General features: G+C 36.4%; 2 protein-coding genes and 1 long non-coding RNA gene across 3 annotated transcripts; 1 reads left to right on the top strand and 2 right to left on the bottom strand.

Annotated features, from left to right (window-relative positions):
- The first annotated feature begins 1,245 nt into the window (after nucleotides 1–1,245).
- LOC105179524 (aspartate/glutamate/uridylate kinase family protein) lies at nucleotides 1,246–5,503 on the top strand. The gene is made up of 7 exons (XM_011103176.3): nucleotides 1,246–2,143; nucleotides 2,645–2,804; nucleotides 3,816–3,869; nucleotides 3,958–4,049; nucleotides 4,592–4,827; nucleotides 4,911–5,081; nucleotides 5,176–5,503. The coding sequence occupies exons 1-7, from the start codon at nucleotides 1,518–1,520 to the stop codon at nucleotides 5,271–5,273; spliced, it is 1,437 nt and encodes a 478-aa protein (XP_011101478.2). The 5' UTR covers nucleotides 1,246–1,517; the 3' UTR covers nucleotides 5,274–5,503.
- A 1,279-nt stretch (nucleotides 5,504–6,782) lies between these two features.
- Nucleotides 6,783–9,183, bottom strand: LOC105179525 (leucine-rich repeat receptor-like protein kinase PXC1). Its single transcript, XM_011103177.3, has 2 exons — nucleotides 7,745–9,183; nucleotides 6,783–7,655 (listed from the first exon to the last, which is right to left on the bottom strand). The coding sequence occupies exons 1-2, from the start codon at nucleotides 9,117–9,119 to the stop codon at nucleotides 6,979–6,981; spliced, it is 2,052 nt and encodes a 683-aa protein (XP_011101479.2). The 5' UTR covers nucleotides 9,120–9,183; the 3' UTR covers nucleotides 6,783–6,978.
- Nucleotides 9,184–10,529: 1,346 nt separating this feature from the next.
- Nucleotides 10,530–16,013, bottom strand: LOC105179526 (uncharacterized). Its single transcript, XR_849303.3, has 4 exons — nucleotides 15,645–16,013; nucleotides 15,418–15,540; nucleotides 12,653–13,838; nucleotides 10,530–12,477 (listed from the first exon to the last, which is right to left on the bottom strand). It is a non-coding gene; the product is annotated as an uncharacterized LOC105179526 (long non-coding RNA).
- Between the last annotated feature and the right edge of the window lie 1,707 nt (nucleotides 16,014–17,720).

The raw sequence follows: 17,720 nt of genomic DNA, 5'->3' as shown, positions 1-17,720 counted from the left end.
GAGATTTAAGGTTGAGGAGAGGAAAGAGGTTTTTGAAGTTTTATATGTTCTTTAGTTAATAAATTATTAATTTTCTCATTTAAATAATATCATTTTACGATCTACAAATAATACATTCAACTATATTTTTTATTTTTTACATTTCTTATATAGAGTTCAATATATACAAAATTGTTTAAGGATTTACATATAACATCATAATTTTTTTTATTAATGATGTATTACATATGCATAATAAATTATTACAAATATATGAAATATGAATCACAAAACCTGCAGATCCAATCAAGTCCCAACCCAATAAACCCTGATCTCAACGCAGATGGTCCAACTCTTCCTAGATCAGATTTAGGGTTTCTTGAGAATAAAACACGAACCGTGAGCTCGTCGGGCACGTCCCCGACAATGACCCTCCGACGCTCAAGTTAGATTGATCGAGAGAAATGTATGCTACCTCAAAGTTCGATCTTAATAAATGCGCAACAGTTACCTCAATAACGGCGTCTCGGGGTCTATTTATAGAGCACATCTGGATATTGTTGACTGGGCCACGTGGCCTTATCCGGGTCTTCAGTCAGTTTGTGCGATCCGGGTCGGGTCCTCCGCGACCCACCCGTTACAAAAGGCACGGATCCTGATCGCGAAATGATCATAATGCCCTTAATGAAGGGTAGTTTGGTCTTTTTACAGGGGTTACATGTGTACACCCATCAAACCCAAACCCGCCAAAACCAACACCAATCGCGCCAACAATTGGAGTGCGTCCGAGTTGTGGCCCCAAGTTTTTGAGTTCAAACGTCATCCTTAGATGTGAATTTATAGGACCATAATACACCTTTTTATGAAATATGATGTAGAGATCATATATAAAGTCTATCACATGACCAAAATATTATAATAAATCGTGTATTTTATATTTAGATCGATTCGCGCAAAATTTGATTTTGTTGACATTATTAGTATTAAGAAACGTTAGACCCGACATATATTAGTTGGTGTTGGTTACTACATTTAATATTAATCAAGGCATCAAAAAATTATATTTAAAGCCCACCCAAACAATTTAAGAATTGAAATAAAAATGGATAAAATAAAAAAATATGATAGTAAATCACCACATCTCGGCATGGACTCCAAAATATAGAATAGAAAAAAGTCAGGTCGACTCAAAAAAAGTTAAAAAGAGAAGAAGGGAGGGTTGAAGTATGCAAAGAGTTAAAGAGGAGCACTCTTGTGATTGATAATAATATGAGGGGCGAATTGCAATTTATGCTATTTCGTATTCGCCCTCTTTATGATCAGTTATTGCAAAATGAGTCCGGTACTTAATTTGTAACGTAAAAACGGCCCCACTCACGTGACCCCTCACCACGTGCCTACCTAACGGACTCGTCACGAATGTAACGCCTCCCCCTGCAGATTTTCCCCAACTCCAATTTCCTTAACGGCGCCATCCCTAAACGTCTTCTTTTCACGTCCGTCTACTCCTCTCCGTTTCCGTCAACTTGACGCCGTCCATGGCCTCGTGTGACGACGACTTTTCCCTCCTCGACGACCACCAAAACCCTAACTCCGCCCAACCATCCACCGCAACCACCACCCAAACCCCGCCGTATCAAATCAACCCTTACGACCATGATTCAGACCCCTTCGACTCCGAGCCCGACCCGAATACCTTATCGGGGAAGCGCCTGGCCGATCGAGATGAAATCCACATGGGTACATCGAAGAGGAGCAGATTGCCCGGTTCTGGTGGGAGCGGAGACTACAGGAAGGATAGGGAAGAGTGGAGTGACACGGCGATTGCGTGTTTGCTGGAGGCGTACAGCGAGAAGTTTATGCAGTTGAATAGGGGGAATTTGAGGGGTAGGGATTGGGAAGAGGTGGCGGCGATGGTGAGTGAGAGGTGCGAAAATCAGACCAAGAGCGTGGAGCAGTGTAAGAACAAGGTGGACAATTTGAAGAAGCGGTATAAGTTGGAGAGGCATCGATTGAGCAACGGCGGCGTATCTGCGAGCCACTGGCCCTGGTTCAAGCAGATGGAGCAGATCGTCGGTAATTCTCTTGCCGCTAAAGCTGCGGCCGAGGAGGAGAAGTCCTCCGCTGGTGGCGGGGTGTCCTACTCGACTAGGCAGTCCAAGAGGTATATATCCAAAAGGCTCTGAATACTAACTGCTGGTGTCAAATTTGATAATAGAGGAAAATGCAACAAATATTAACATCAGTTTTCTGCTGCTTTGCTTGGTGATGTTGCTTCCTTTTTTCTTTTCCTCGTTGATAGCTGTTGTCGATTATATACAGTTTACAGTTATTTCTGATAAAAAATTGTACTCTGTCTTTGTGATGCAAGTACAAATTAGAGGAAAATTGTTGTGAGGTTTTTAGTAGTGCACAATAGGCATAGTTTAAGCTCTGATCAGCTGGGAGTTTGCAGAGTTTAAAGTGCACACAACAGCTGTGTAGTGTATGCTTGATGAGGCAAAGAGCCAGGGCTTTGTTAAGCTGGCAAATTTGGGGAAATGTTTTGGTGAAATGAACTGCAGAATGTGAAGTTGATGCGCATAACTTTTTTGGCTTTGTGATGCTCCAATTCTTTTATGAATTCTTTCTTTTGTTTCCTCATGGTGGACTTGTTTTTGGGCAGATTGGGAACAATAACCAATAGTCCTGGTGGTCAAATTAATAGCGTGAAGTCCAAACCATCAAATAACCTTAGGTGGCGAAGGGTTGTGTTCAAAATTAGTGGAGCTGCTCTAGCTGGAAGTGCTCCTAATAGTGTTGATCCTAATAATATTGATCCAAAGGTTTATTTCTTACTCCACTTTTCATTTTTGATAATCGTGTAAATTTAACCTGTTATCTGATGAAGCTATGCATCATGAGTTATGTTATAATTGAGCAAGGTATGATTTAAGCTATCTTGAAGTCATCTTATTATGATAAAAGGGTATGGTGATCTATATGCTTGGGATTGACATTTGAGGATGTCTTGTGCATGATTGAAAAAGTCAACTGCAGTGCATACATAAATGGGCCCCTTTGCTAGCTACAAATCCAAATTGATCTGATCCCTTTCTCTCAACATGAAAATGCACTTACAGACTAATGGGCGTTGTGTGGTTGTTCATTCCGTCTCCTTCAGTTATGATTTTTATCTCAGTGGTTATCAAGTTGTCCCGCTTCTTCTTTAAGAAAGGGCCTAATTTTGAACCTTTGCTAATACTGTATACAAGCTAATTTAAAATTGAAAAATGTGTTTTTGAAAACTTTCTGGATTTTAGTTATTTTGTTCTGAACAGTAGACTGGGTTATGAATGTAAGAATATGGGTTGGGAGGAATGTTTGAACTTCCTTTCATAATTGGGCATCACAATTGTGAGGACAAGTTATTTCTGATGGTGTTTTACATGGGTGGAGTTGATAACCATGTAAATACGTTTTGTTGTTCGTTCAACTTGAAGATTAATGCAGTAACTTGACTCGTATCTGTATTTGGCTAATCAATTGTTAAACTTGATGGGCAGATGTTATGTACTGGTGCGGTGATTCTGAATATTTAACCATAAAACAGAACTTCAAGGAAAATTTCATAGAGTAATTTGGGATGAACTGCATTCTTGGGGATCCTTGTTCTGGATTCTGATTATGAAGAACTTGAACATAATAAATACTTTGGTTGAAAGGATTCTCAATAGAGGTTGTTCATTTCTTGACTTTTGGTAGTAAGTTTGTTGGGGATTCAGGATCACATGGCTTTATCTTTTTTCTCTGTATGATCTGTTTGTTTGATTACTTTTCATTTTCTTATAACATAGGTGGCGATGCTGATTGCAAGAGAAGTATCATTAGCATGCAATGTTGGTGTTGAGGTATTACCTAACAAACTTCTCATTAGCACCTCGGGATTCTCTATTTTCAAAATTGCTTGGTCATGCAATCTTGAAATTTTTGTCTTAGGTGGCTATAGTTGTTGGTGGCCGCAACTTCTTTTGTGGAGACACATGGGTTACATCAACTGGTTTGGATAGGTGTACCGCCTATCAGATTGGGTTAGTGTCCTAACTCTAGGTTAGCCTTATTTCTCGGTTTTGTTAGAATTTCTGTAATCTTTTCGTCATTTCCTATAGAGTAATGATGTATCTATTGGTTGAGTAATATATGGATGCGATTCTTTTGAATTTCTATGCAACAAATTTAGCCTAGAGGGACTCAGTTAATGCATGTGCTGCCACAAAGGCTTTCAGTTTTACATGCCCTCTTTAATGCATATATTTATATTTCTTTTGAATATTTGCAGGTTTAGTTTCTTGATTTCCTCACTTTTGTCTATGCTCTTCAGCACTTCATTTTCAGTTGCATTGAAGGTCTGAATGAAGTTGTCTTCATAAGCTAAAATAAGACACTTGGTATATTCTTGCTATTTGTGCGATATTAGGCTCGCAAAAGAACAAATAGTAAATACTGGATTTGATAAGCACTTGTTGATGATTTAAGATGTCCTGAAACTTCCATATATCCTTCATATTTGCTAGCAAATTAGTTGAATCTCTTCTCATTCATGCACTGATTCGGCAATGATATTCCAAACCAGAATGATGGCAACTGTGATGAATTCCATACTACTGCAGTCTGCTTTGGAGAAATTGGGCGTGCAGACACGTGTGCAGAGTGCATTTTCTATGCCAGAAGTTGCCGAGCCTTACAGTAGGCAACGAGCCATTCGGCATCTTGAAAAGGGAAGAGTTGTAATTTTTGGTGGTATTGGAGCCGGAACAGGGAATCCACTCTTCTCCACAGATACAGCTGCAGCCCTTCGAGCGTCGGAGAGTATGACCTTGATTTATGATATCCCATTATTCCATGGTTTCTTCCCTGTCTCATAGATAAGATAACACCTCGATCTTTCCCAGTTCATGCTGATGCTGTCCTGAAAGGAACAAATGTCGATGGTATCTATGTTTGTGACTCCAGAAACAACAGCATAGCAGCGGAACATATTTCCTTTAGGGAGTTGGCTTCCCGGGGCACGTTTCCGATGGACATGATGGCTGTGACATTCTGCGAGGAGAATGGGATTCCAGGTCTTTAAAATTTGCATATCCTATTCTGATCTTTTGTCCCTGATGGGTAATCTATATAGTCCCTCTCATTAAACTGGAGAATCATACTCTGCAGTTGGCATTTTCAATCTTCACGAGCCTGGAAATATATCAAGGGCATTATGTGGAGAAAGGGTTGGAATACTGATTGATCAGACAGGTCCGGTGAGTTGATACTTGAATTTGGCTTCACGATACACATGACTATTGAATTTCTTATTCTATGTAATTGGTGCTAGCTATCATATCATCTCTGGCAAAAGGGGTGAATTTGCCAAGAGCATTTAGAAGTTGTAGCTGTTTGTACAATATGTACAAGATGGAAATGTTTGTGTAGTGCCATAAAGAAACCATGTGAGAATGAGTTCCCTCTTAATCAGTAAAAGCTCCTAATCTCACACTAATTAATCCTATCTTTGGATCCTGGATTTTGTTCAACAATTGGATATTATGAGATTTACTATAATTACAATTTCATAAATACCTTCTAAAATTAATGGTCACTTAATAAATTCTTTCTCGTAATAATCTATTATAGCAGGGTATTTATTAGACAACTATTAATTTTTAAAGAGGATATTTGTCATTTTTCAAACGATGAGATATTTATAACTATAGTAAATCTTAGAGGAGCCCCGTAATATACTTAAATAATAATGCAAAAGACAATGGGTAAACACAAAATGCAAAGTAATGTAATTTATAGTGAAAAAATTGTATTCTTCTGGATCAAAAATTTGAATAAGAACACAATAAATAAAGCAAATAATTATTAGTATAGACTCTTATAACCAATGTTTTTAGAATCAGAACGGTATATGTGTTCGGACCGGTTCATATGTATAGAATCGCTGGAGATTAAAAGGCAAAAAGGTTTATAGCATATTTGATTATCTTTATTTAATTATTTGTCTATTTAGTCAATACTTATATTGAGATTATGTACTAATTATGTTGAATTGGATTATATATTTATGTTAAGTTTGTTTTTACTTTTTTTCTTCTTTTTGATCAATTAATTGATTTATATGTATGTATATAGTAGGATCTAGGTGAATCGATTTTTTTAATTTGATTCAATTAATTTTACCAACGATCTGATAATTTTACCCAATTTTAGCTCCTGATTTGTTCTGAAAACATTGCTTATAACCACTAAAATGTAGCTATATGAATAACTATGACAACCTGATAGCTAGCCACCCTACTGGCTCACTTCGGACAAGCGGGTGTGCATGTTTGTACTATGACCAACGTCAACAAGATTGCTTTGAAATCGTTAAGTAGCTGAAATCACGCAAAAGCCTGTCAAAGGTTTCAACATTGCCACTGTTTGACAGCTCATGATGATGATGTTACAACCTTTATTCTCTTCAGAACTTGTCCGGTAATTATATACACAATTAGCATTAATGAGAAGTTGGTTAAAGCTTGTTCTTGTTTTGTTGATGCTTCCAACCTCTTGTCGTTGAAACGAGTGTAGTGCTTTTACTTCCATTTCCATATCAAGTCAATTGAAAATCAAGATCATATTCATTTTGTACTATTGCCATCTAATGTGAAGAAAATTTTTATACGGACGAGGTTGCATATTCGCATAAAAATATAATTATATTTTTTTATATGATTGGTCACTCTCTTTACGTTTCATAGCAATCATACTGGAATATAGAATCCTGAAAATGATTAATGCTGCTGCATATTGACTAACTTTTCTCATGAATACTCAAGATGCACAATGCAATGATACACAAGAATACTAGCCACAATATTACAGGGAAGAAATAATCTCCATCTCCTCAAGGAAAGAACTAACCACCACCACCAATTTGCAACGAGACACTGCAAATTCTGCACCAACGGTGGAACAGCACACAATTCAGGCCAATCCATCTTCAGTAGTGGCCATGGAGGGCGAGAGCGAATTGCGCGATTCGTCATAGTACTCTTCCCCCAGTGGCGACTGCTCCACCCTTATCTCCTCTATCATTCTCACAACTTCACCCATAGTAGGCCTTTTCTCAGGCTGCAGCACCACACAGGCCATTGCCACATGCAGCATAGACACCAGCTCTTCCTCAATGTTCTTGTACCTCAACAGTTCTTGATCAAACACTTCAGCTGTCCACTCATCTCTCACCACAGACCGGACCCATTTGGGCAGGTCCACTGCCTGTTCCTCCTCTTCCGCCCGACGCCCACCCGATGAAGGATAGTGAGACGTGGACCTGCCGGTGAGCACTTCAAGCAACACAACTCCAAAGCTGTAAACATCAGCCTTCTGTGAGAGTCTCTTGATTTCTGCCTGCTCCGGAGCCCTGTACCCTCCCAATCTAGCTATGGCGTGGACAGGGTTCAGAAGCAGTGACAACCCGAAATCAGAAATGCAAGCTATCCCATTTTTGTCGAGCAATACGTTGGATGATTTCACATTTCCATGAGGAATTCTTGAACCTGCGTACTCCTCGTGAATTCTTGCAAGCCCTCGAGCAGCACCGAGTATCAAGCTGATTCTTGTAGTCCAATCCAATGGGATTCTTCCAGGTCCTCTGCTACCTATCACCATCAAGAAAAACAAAATTAAGTTAGAAAAATAAAAACAGAGTTTTCTGTTTGAGTAAAAGTCAATGTTTTTGATTTCGTACCATGAAGAAGTGAATGTAAGCTGCCATTAGGCAGATAATCATAAATGAGCAACTTCTCTTCTCTTGCATAGTAATAAGCTCTGAATCTAACTACATTTGGATGCTTAAGCTTCCCAACCACATCCATGTACTGCTCAAATTCTTTCCTGGCACAAGGATTTGCATCTTTGAGCCTTTTCACAGCTACGGTGCTTCCATCGTCAAGAACAGCCTTGTAAACAGTCCCCAAACTCCCTTTCCCAAGCATCTCCGCTGATGCCCGGAGCAAATCCTCCAGTTCAAACTGCTTTTTCCTGTCGAAAAACACTAATTTGCTCTTGTCAGTAGCGTTAGTTCCATCACTATCTCCACCTCCATTGTTCGCGTAAACTCTCTTTTCGCTTGAATGGCTGCTCCTTTTCCCACCCTCGCTCTCCGCCATTGAACTTGCGTCCCTCGAGTTCTTGCCGCAATAGTACGCCACCATAAACGACGCAATCACCAATAATAGCACAGAATTCACCACCACTATAGCAACTATTGCTCCGTTGCTCAGCCTTTTATGATGCTTGTTTGATGGTTCTTCAGTTGAAGCAGTTGATGATGAAGGAAGAGAACTGGGATTTGAAGGTACAGTTTGAGAAGACGATGATGGCTGCCGACCGCCGGCGTTTGTACAGTTGGTGAAAGGGCTATTCTCGCATAGCCCTTCATTGCCGGAAAAGCTACTTACGCCGTACCGCGATAGTAAGCTCTTTGGCAGCAGCCCGTATAGCTCATTGTTTGATAAATTCAATTCTTTGAGCTGTGGAAGCGAACCGAGAAAGTCAGGAATTGTCCCGGAGAGTTCATTATTTTGGAGCTGAAGAGTGAGCAAGCGTGACAGGTTGGAGAGCTGAGTGGGAATTGGGCCGCGAAGGTTGTTGTTGGAGAGATTGAGGCGGAGGAGGCGGTGGAGGGAGGACAACTCCGGCGGTATTTCCCCAGAAAAATCGTTGTCGGAAAGGTAAACAAGCTTGAGGTTGAGACATTGTGTGATGGGAGCAAGGGTGCCGTTGAGGCGGTTGCCGCGGAGGTCGAGGAAGCGGAGCTGGTCTAGTGAGGAGAGGGCATCAATGGGACCTCGGAGGCTGAGGGAGGGGAGGGAGACGGCTGTGACACGGTTGTTGGTGCAGTTAACGCCGACCCAATTGGCTGTGCAGGCAGTGGAAGCGGCGGCGGTTGTCCAATTGGAGAGGAGTGCGCCATGGAGGTCGGTTTGAGATCGGAAAAGGGAGAGGGCTGCGGTGTCATTGGTGGCGGAGGAGGGAGAGAGGGCAGCAAGAAGTAGAGAAGTTGTGGAAAAGAGGAGAAAGGAGAAGCAGAGGTCCATTGTCATTGTTGTGGGTGGGAGCATAGAGCGGGAAGTGCATGAGATAGAGAGATGGGGGTTAAGTTTTTTAAAGTTGTAAAGAAAAATATCAAAAGAAACTCAAAATTATTAACCAAATTCGATCTAAAATGATCGAATTAAATCAATCACACAGCTCGTATATCAAATTTATCATATAATTAATTATTTATTTTGAATTGATAAATTTATTGCACTTAATATATAATTTATTTTAACATATTATAATATTTATCTTATAATTAGTATATAAAAAATATTTTGTGACAGTGAGATTACATATCATTTTTTATTTTTTTAAAATAATCTATCAATTTTTGTAACTAGTAACAATTCTTGAAACAAATTTTAAATACATAAAAATCCTTTATTTTTTATAAGATCACATGTGCACTCTTTTAGAAAGAGTTTAGTGTAATGCACTTAAAAGTTGTGCCATTGAATACGAAGTGAAGTACGTTTATAATTACGACTTTTAAGAGTAATTTTGTAGAGGAGACGGTGACATGTGCTACGACTTCATAACTTTATTCACTCTTACTTCATCTCTTATATGAATTAATAAGAAGTAGGAGAAAAAATTATAATAAAGTAAGAATACACTACCATATACTATTATGTGTATGCTATGGAATAAAAGTCCACATTTTACCATCGATTATATTTTTACTCACTTATTATAGGTCAAATGAATTTTTTTTGACCAAAATATCTTTGTGAGGATGAAAATGTATCTGCCTACAAAATGTATAAAAATAGTTTGATCAATTTTGTTTGACTTGTAACATGTAAGTAATAAATGGAGATAAATATAAATTTTTATTTAATTTTTTGTATGATATGAGTAAATTAGATAAATCTCAACTACCACCAAGATCTATTTGCGAAATAGAAATAAATTTTAAGAGTATTAAATGAAGTTTTAAAAACTATAAAAAATTATATGTAACTATATTAAATGATAGGTTAGAAAAATGTAATAATCCCAAGATAATTGATGAAGAAGTGAGGAGGAAAGAGTGAAATGATTAAAGGTGAAAATGAGAGGTAGGGTGGTTGTGTGAATGATTGCTGTTTTTCACTCCTCCCCATGCAGAGGATGGAAATGGAATGATAAGAGGGCCCCAAAGCTTTTCTCTGCTTTTACTTTTATCAACAACAGCCCCAGCCCCAGCCCAGGACACCAATTTCCACATTAAAACACATCCTTTTCTTGATACAATAAGTTAATTGAGGAACATAAAAAGCTAAAAAGAATAAACTTATATATACTCTTATTATAAACAACATATAATAAATTAACAAATTAAATATTACTATAGAATAGACAAAACACCCACAAGTTAGCCATATAAGTTGTGACTTTCTGAATATTTTAGATGCAAGTCGAAAATATTATCAAAATATCCAACTATTGAGAAGGGATCTGAAGCCATAATTGAATCCCAAAACACGTCTTGAGTCTTAGGGTTTTAGATTTGAACTCGACTTTCGACAAATATGTCACAAACCCGACTCATTGTCATTCCTAATTATAATTATATCAATCGACTCCAAAATCGTTTGTTTTTCGATTTTCAGATATTTTTATATGGAACTTCATTTCTTGGTATGGGAAATTATTTATCAAAATTAACATCATAATTGTAGCAATATATGGTCACATCATTCCAAAAATGAGACCTATGAATGAACATGAAGAAGCAACCAACCAAAAAATGAAAAAAAAAAGAAAAAAGGAACATGGGAGGAGCAAAGTTGACCCTCTGGGTTGAAAGAAGTGTGAGTTGCATGTAGTAGTGTAGAGTTGAAAAAGAAGGGTCTCAGAGTTCTTACTTTAAGTGAAAAAGAAGCAAAGTTGTTTTCCCAAATCCAACAAATCTCACACTTTGAGGTACAAATTTGCATGCATTCCCAAAACTTCCAATCACCACATTCTCATTCACCCCACAACCTTTCATATTAAATTTCCCCTTCATTTCTTCTACACAGCTTCAATTCACTCGGATTGCATTTGGATCGAAGGATTTAAAATTATAAATTTCAAGTTTTTCATAATAAATTCTTTGAAAATGTTTAGATAATTCTTCATATAAAGAATTTCAAACCCTTCCACTTTAATATTAAACTAAATTTTAATGAATATAGATGGATTTCAAATCCCTTTTGGATGGAGTCATTTGAAATTCTTTTTTCAAATAGGAATTCTTCAATACAAATTCACCCTAATAGTTTAGTGTATAGATTATCACTATTTCTTCATTCACTATTTGCTACCTTATTGCAAACGTACAACTCACATTTTATGTCTGGTATGTTATGAATTGTCGATCCAATACGAAGTCGAGTTTAACTTATATAGCATCAACAACGTGGTAAGTAATTGAAGTAGACAATACTTGTATGAGTTTTGACTAAAGAAACACTTAGTAACGGTTAAGTACTGGCTTCAGTTGAATTTATTGAACACAAATGTGGTCTTTTACTCACAAAACTAAAAACTACCTCTTTTTTTGTGCCAAGTTCTTGAAATCCCATTTTGCTACGTGCGAAAATGAATCTATGATTCTATTCTAACTCAATTTTTGTCAATTCTTTTTAATAATGATTGATCGCTCTTTTTCACAAGGACCTTTTTTTGCACTTTTTTATTAAGACATAGAAATAAATTGCATTCGATCCCTATTTTAAGGTAGAAAATCATAACAAAAAGTAAAGGGTACATGCTTTTTGAATAATTTAAATTCTAAACTAAACAATCTGTCAAATTGTCATAAAGGGGGGGTTTAGTTAGGTAATAATAATGAGTTGGTTGGTGTGGGTAAAGGGTGTCGGCAGATGTGAAGAGATGGATTACAGCTTTGTATTTGTAGGAAAAGTGAAAATGATGGCTTTCCAACGAGAATAGGATTGAAGGCGGGATTGACGTTCAAATCTGTCGCAACCCCCTCAATCTTCAACCCCATATTCTCAATAATTGTCATAATATTGTGAGTAATGAAGGTTTAAGACATGATTACCTTTACATGTGGAATGAAATAATAATTTGTGGTAATTTAGTTAAAACTTTTGATAAGTTATAAAGTAAAATCCTTTTCCCTTACTAGGCTACTTGAATTATCTAATATTTGCGTCCTATTTGGTCGCAAATTTTCTTGAAACAATCAAAATAGTTCCAACATCCTACGACGTGAAATAGATATCAATTATGGATAATTACAATAATCCCCTGCTCTTTTTGAACACAAAATAGTCTGGTAGCCATATATATGAGCTGCAATTCGCATAGATTTTGAGACACTTACCGGATACAAGTATGGGCAGCTGCTTGCAGAAGTGCATGAGAACAAGGCCATACTGATACCTGTGTCCAAAATTCCTGTACTTAGAGCGTACATTGAACCGAATGGTTTCAACTGTAGCAAATATTCACATATAAATATAATCCGTTGTGACTCCTCCACTCACAACAAATATCATGGTAGAGGAAACGGATTTGTGTGTGAATGTGTTCAGTTCATAGGTGAAATAGTACTTACATTCGATATTGTCAGCTTTCATGTATCTGTACCAATCTTGTTGTCATTGCTGCTGAAACCCTCTCAATATTGCAAGCAAAACATTACCACTTCGAGTATCATCTATTGACACATGAACAGGTCGTATGCCGTAATCTGCAAGGACTAAATATGCTACAAGACAACATGTTCCTTTATTTTCAGAGAGATAAATATCCTCTTTCTTACATTTCCCCCCTCTAATCAACACTCTTTCATACAGAATTACATACACACACATATGTGTATGTATATACAAGAGAAATGAAATCCAGGTCAGCAACCAAGTCCACTTGATGATGCGCGGACACTGCTAATATTGAATTCTCTTAGTTGTCTATATAATTTAAACAGGAAATTTTACCTAAATAAGGCATTGAAAATTTAAATTTCCCTTCCATGGAAAAGGAACACCACTATTACAGGTACAGCGTGAACACAAAACACGCCGACCACCATACAAAAGAAGGAAAGCACGCTTCTTGCTTGAACTGAATTAAGACAACAATGAAAAACAAGGTCCACGAGTGAGGTATACAGTCTTATTGAGATTACGAAACATTGCAAAGGCCCGGCATTATGGGTCAGACTCTTTGATTGAGAGTGTGCTTTGGCTATTTCTCAACTAACATTTTAATTCTTCCTTCAATTTCTACAATGTACAGTTTTGTACAAGTTTGTCATATTAAAGCGTTCTCCCTATCATCAAAAGACAGCCATAAAACCAAATTGTAAGAAACAAATTGCTTTATCATATAAGTTTCTCATCCAGATTCCTCCAAAGAAGAAAGGAAAATTAGTAAGTATAATCATTAATCTCAGAAGCTTCCTATCTCTTCATCAAGGGGACTGTTAAGAGGAGCATTATTTGCAAGACAGAAAACGGATTTGCTTTGAGGATCTCTCAAGAAGGCACTGAAGGAGTTGAACATTTTTAGCCAAAATTACCACGCACTCGTCTGGATAAGAAAATAAACTAGACATATCCAGAGGTAGCTATTCATAGAAAAATATAAATAATCATTCTGTACTTAAAAAATACAGTAAATTCCCATGCCTCAGTACAAAGAAGCTATATATTTGTGAAAAGTCTTGGGATTGCAGCAGCTTCATCTTGGAATCAATTTCATGGTCAATCAAAGTTCACAGTCCAAGAAAAAGAAGCTACCTGTTCAAAGATTAAGACAAAGATGATTAATTGTCTTAATATGAAGCCAAAAGTATCAGTGAGTCAGTCAGTTCACAAAGCTGATACATAATATTGGCACGGAAGTGTGTTCAAGTCATCAGCCCAAAGATTATCAACTTATTCCATCAACAAAAATGACAAGTAAACGACAACAAAAATTATATGTAGGAGGGTATGAAACTGCATGAAGATATTCAATAAGAAAAAGGACAAAGATTATAGGCTACTGCATCATTCAGAGAAAGGACCACTAGTAATCATCATATGAGCGACAGATATTGGCACCGGATAGCAACAACTACAGATTTGTGTTGCACCACTAATCTCTCAGTTCAATGAAAGAAACATATATCAAAGAGCTGCAAAGGCTTCAAATACTTCATGCTAAACGCCAAGTTATAGATGGTTTAAAATGAGTATGATACCAGAGGAGAAAAGCAAAACCAAAGTAAAGATATTCTCCGTAATCTCTATCCTAATTCGTAAGTTCTTAAGCGTTCTACAATTTTACATTTTTTAAATATAAAGTTTATCTTCAATGGTTAAATGTCAGATAAGAACGTTAATAACCAGTCCAAAACATTAGGACCACTTGTTCAACACGGTTTTAATGAAACATAAGATGCTTTTGATTTTACGCCCGAAATATAAAAGAAAAGAAACAAAGTGCTTCTTAGCTGCCAAACAGAATCCTTCTATACAAAGTTGTTTCTTCTCTTGTCCATTTTATCCAAGCTGCTTTCAGGACATGGATCTTTCAATCAATCTTCATTGTTGACCTCTCCATCATGTCCCCCCAAATGAGGGTGACATCGCCAAGAGCCAAAAGTTCAAAGGTTGCACCATGAAGTAGTATATAAACTTCCAAAAACCAATCAGAGGAACAACGACATTTAGGTGGCTCAACGTGTCAACTTTGGGTCAAGAGATGGAATTGCATCGCTAACTCCACATCTTACGATATTGCAAGACAAAGTAAGCGCATATCAGTGGGAAAAGATATATATCCTTACTCAAATTCATTGTTTATAAGATATTGCCCCTTCAACCTAAGATCATCATCCCATGTAATTGCATAAACTAACCCCACAACTGATTCAAGATAACAAACTCACAACAGTGACAAAGATATATATCCTTAATTATTCAAATCCCGTTTTTACTAAGATTGTGTCACTGTTATACTCCAAGACATGGATTTTATTCCCTCCACAAGTCATTTCTCAATTATGAATTCAAATTGAGTGAACTCTGACAAAAGGCCAAATCTCCATCCTCCCAAATCCCAGGACCACAGATTTTCTACACTTCAATACTTTTCATAGAAGTACTAGAGTATACAGTTCAGCGCCAAAATTGTTAATAACAAATTGCTTGAATAATACAAAATAAAATAACAAAAAATTTCAATTATTCGATCCTATTGCATCATAAGATTTCTCCTCAAATAAATGAAAAAAGTACACGCTCTAACCAATAAAAGACAAGCATTAACGCTCCATATTCGAATTGAAAAGAAGTAAAATGTCAAAATCATCTGCGCGAGATTTGGCCTTACAAATGCTGAAGTTGTTGCAATCGTCATTGCGACAGTTACATGCAGCCTCCTCATCAAACAACACCTGACCACGGGAGTCGCTGCTAAATCCTACACCTGTTCAATGAACAGACCTACGAACTACTACTAGAAGCTCATATATCAATACACTAAACAAGTAAGTGATAAATTCAGATTTCAGAATATGAAAATTTAGATTACGCCTAAAATTGCGAAAACCTAATTACCTTTGGACCTGCAACCAAATGAGGTCGCCTGCACCGACTGAGACATCCGCCATAGCGAGAATTACATCGCTCCCTATTTCATCGCTTTCCAATGTTCTTCCAATTACCTTGCCTCGTTCTCCTTGTGATTCCGGTAAAACAAGAACAGTAAACGCGAAAAATGTGAGGTAAATTTTTGATTGGGTAAACAAAGTAAGGATGTGGGTATCGAAATATAAAATTTTTAATAAGAGATAAGTTGGTGAATAAGACGAAGTCTACGATGGAATCAAATGTCTTTTTAATTCATTGACACATTGTTTACTGTCCGTATTATTATCATATAAAAATGCACTGAATCAAGATCAAAACAGAAAAGGCATCACTTCAAATCAAATATTGTTTTAGAACTCAGATATATTATTGTCATTTTATAACCAGCAAAAAAGTTAACATTCTCTCAAATTTAGAGGAGAAATTGCTCAAACTCAATCACTGTGTTTGGTTTCATGTTTTCGCACAAAACTCATTCAATATTTATTTTTTAATTTTTTAATTTTCTATATTATATATATATACACTTATATATATAATATAAAAAAAGACACAATTTAACAACAAACAGTTATTTTTTTCTCTAAAAAATACAACATTAAACATAAAATATTTATATATAAAAATATATATAAAAAATATGATTTGACAATAAACATTGATTTTTGTCTCTCAAATCTCAATATCAAACCTACACCACTTATTTTAAAATATTTTAAATTACCTCAAAATATAAATCCAAATATAGAGGTGGACGAACGGGTTGGGTTAATCGGGTCCCGACCCGCCCCGATCGGATAACAATAAATCGGAATGAAAGAAACAAGTCTCTCTGTGTCTTCATTCTTCAGAACGGATTCTAAGTTCTTTCTCTTCTTTCTCTCTTTCTTCCCCACAATCTTCTTCCTCCATTGCCGTCGGCGCCAAGCCTATTCTCACTGCTGCCGCCAACGAAAAGACTCCAAATCAATTAGCATTGAGGAGGATTTGAGTGAACTTGAAGTGATGGAGAAATGTACTTATTTATTTTTTTCTTGTATTTTGATTATTGTTCAATTCTATATATTCTATTTATATTTTATTTGTCTAACTATTTTCTATTTTGTTGTAGAGTTGACTAAGTTGGGGGTTGATTCAACAATTATTGACATTTAATGGTGCTAACTGGTACTTGTAAATTTTTGATAAGGTATTAGAACGGTAGAACCTCATTATGTAATACTAAATTTTTAATTTGTTTGACTTTCTCTAATAGTTCTTCCACTTTTATATGTTTAATGCTTGACAAGTCGAGGACTCGAGGATGAAAATGTGATTTGAGCTAATTGCTTTTTCAGTCTGTAGGCATTAGGATTTAGGAGGCCTTGACTTTATTGTTGTTACTGAAATAATTTAGAAAAACCTATCATAATTTCTGGATGTGATTGAATTCTTTTTTTTTTTTTGTATTTATGTAAAGCTTTAAGTATTTGTGTCCATAACTTATATTTTAGATTTACATGGAGTGAATTACTTTTATTTTAAAAAATTGACCACCTACATTTTTTTGAAGCTAAAAAACCTGAACCCGACGGGTATCCGACTTAGTCGGGTTCGGGTTCATTTTTTTCAAACCCGACGCTCACCCCTATCCAGACATACCATTTATTTTCAGCACACACTTATATATCTCTATTTTTTTCACTCTATCTCTAAAACACAAAACAAAACACTCAAAATACAAATGCAAATATTATGAATAAATTCCATTTTCGAACTCTAACTTATGGCATCGGATCTGTCGTCACCCTTCACACTGGATCCATCCCTGATTGGTAAGTCAATTTCATATTAGTATTAATTTACAATACGATTATACATTAAAAATGTTTAATTTTTTTTAATGATAATTTTTTCCATGTTCAAGTCAATTCCGATTGTATAATGTGGGTCTGGCATAAATTTAAATAATTGATTAAGAAAAAAATAATTTGGTAAGGCAATGATTTTGTATAAATTATGTGAAACGTTACAACGTTTGATACATTAAAATTCAAAATTGAT

This window comes from Sesamum indicum, linkage group LG5 (assembly GCF_026168435.1).
Source record: "Sesamum indicum cultivar Baizhima isolate 11 linkage group LG5, ASM2616843v1, whole genome shotgun sequence".
In the NCBI taxonomy this organism is placed as follows: Eukaryota; Viridiplantae; Streptophyta; class Magnoliopsida; order Lamiales; family Pedaliaceae; genus Sesamum; species Sesamum indicum.
The sequence above is the reverse complement of the archived record's forward strand: the minus strand, read 5'-3'. Positions and strand labels throughout refer to the sequence as shown.

Excerpts from the sequence above, each read along its gene's own strand:
- LOC105179524 (XM_011103176.3), top strand. The coding sequence starts at position 1,518 with ATGGCCTCGTGTGACGACGACTTTTCCCTCCTCGACGACCACCAAAAC. Across the intron at positions 2,144-2,644 it reads TCGACTAGGCAGTCCAAGAG|ATTGGGAACAATAACCAATA; the intron begins GTATATATCCAA and ends GTTTTTGGGCAG. Across the intron at positions 4,828-4,910 it reads AGCCCTTCGAGCGTCGGAGA|TTCATGCTGATGCTGTCCTG; the intron begins GTATGACCTTGA and ends GATCTTTCCCAG.
- LOC105179525 (XM_011103177.3), bottom strand. The coding sequence starts at position 9,119 with ATGCTCCCACCCACAACAATGACAATGGACCTCTGCTTCTCCTTTCTC. Across the intron at positions 7,656-7,744 it reads CTTACATTCACTTCTTCATG|GTAGCAGAGGACCTGGAAGA; the intron begins GTACGAAATCAA and ends TGATGGTGATAG.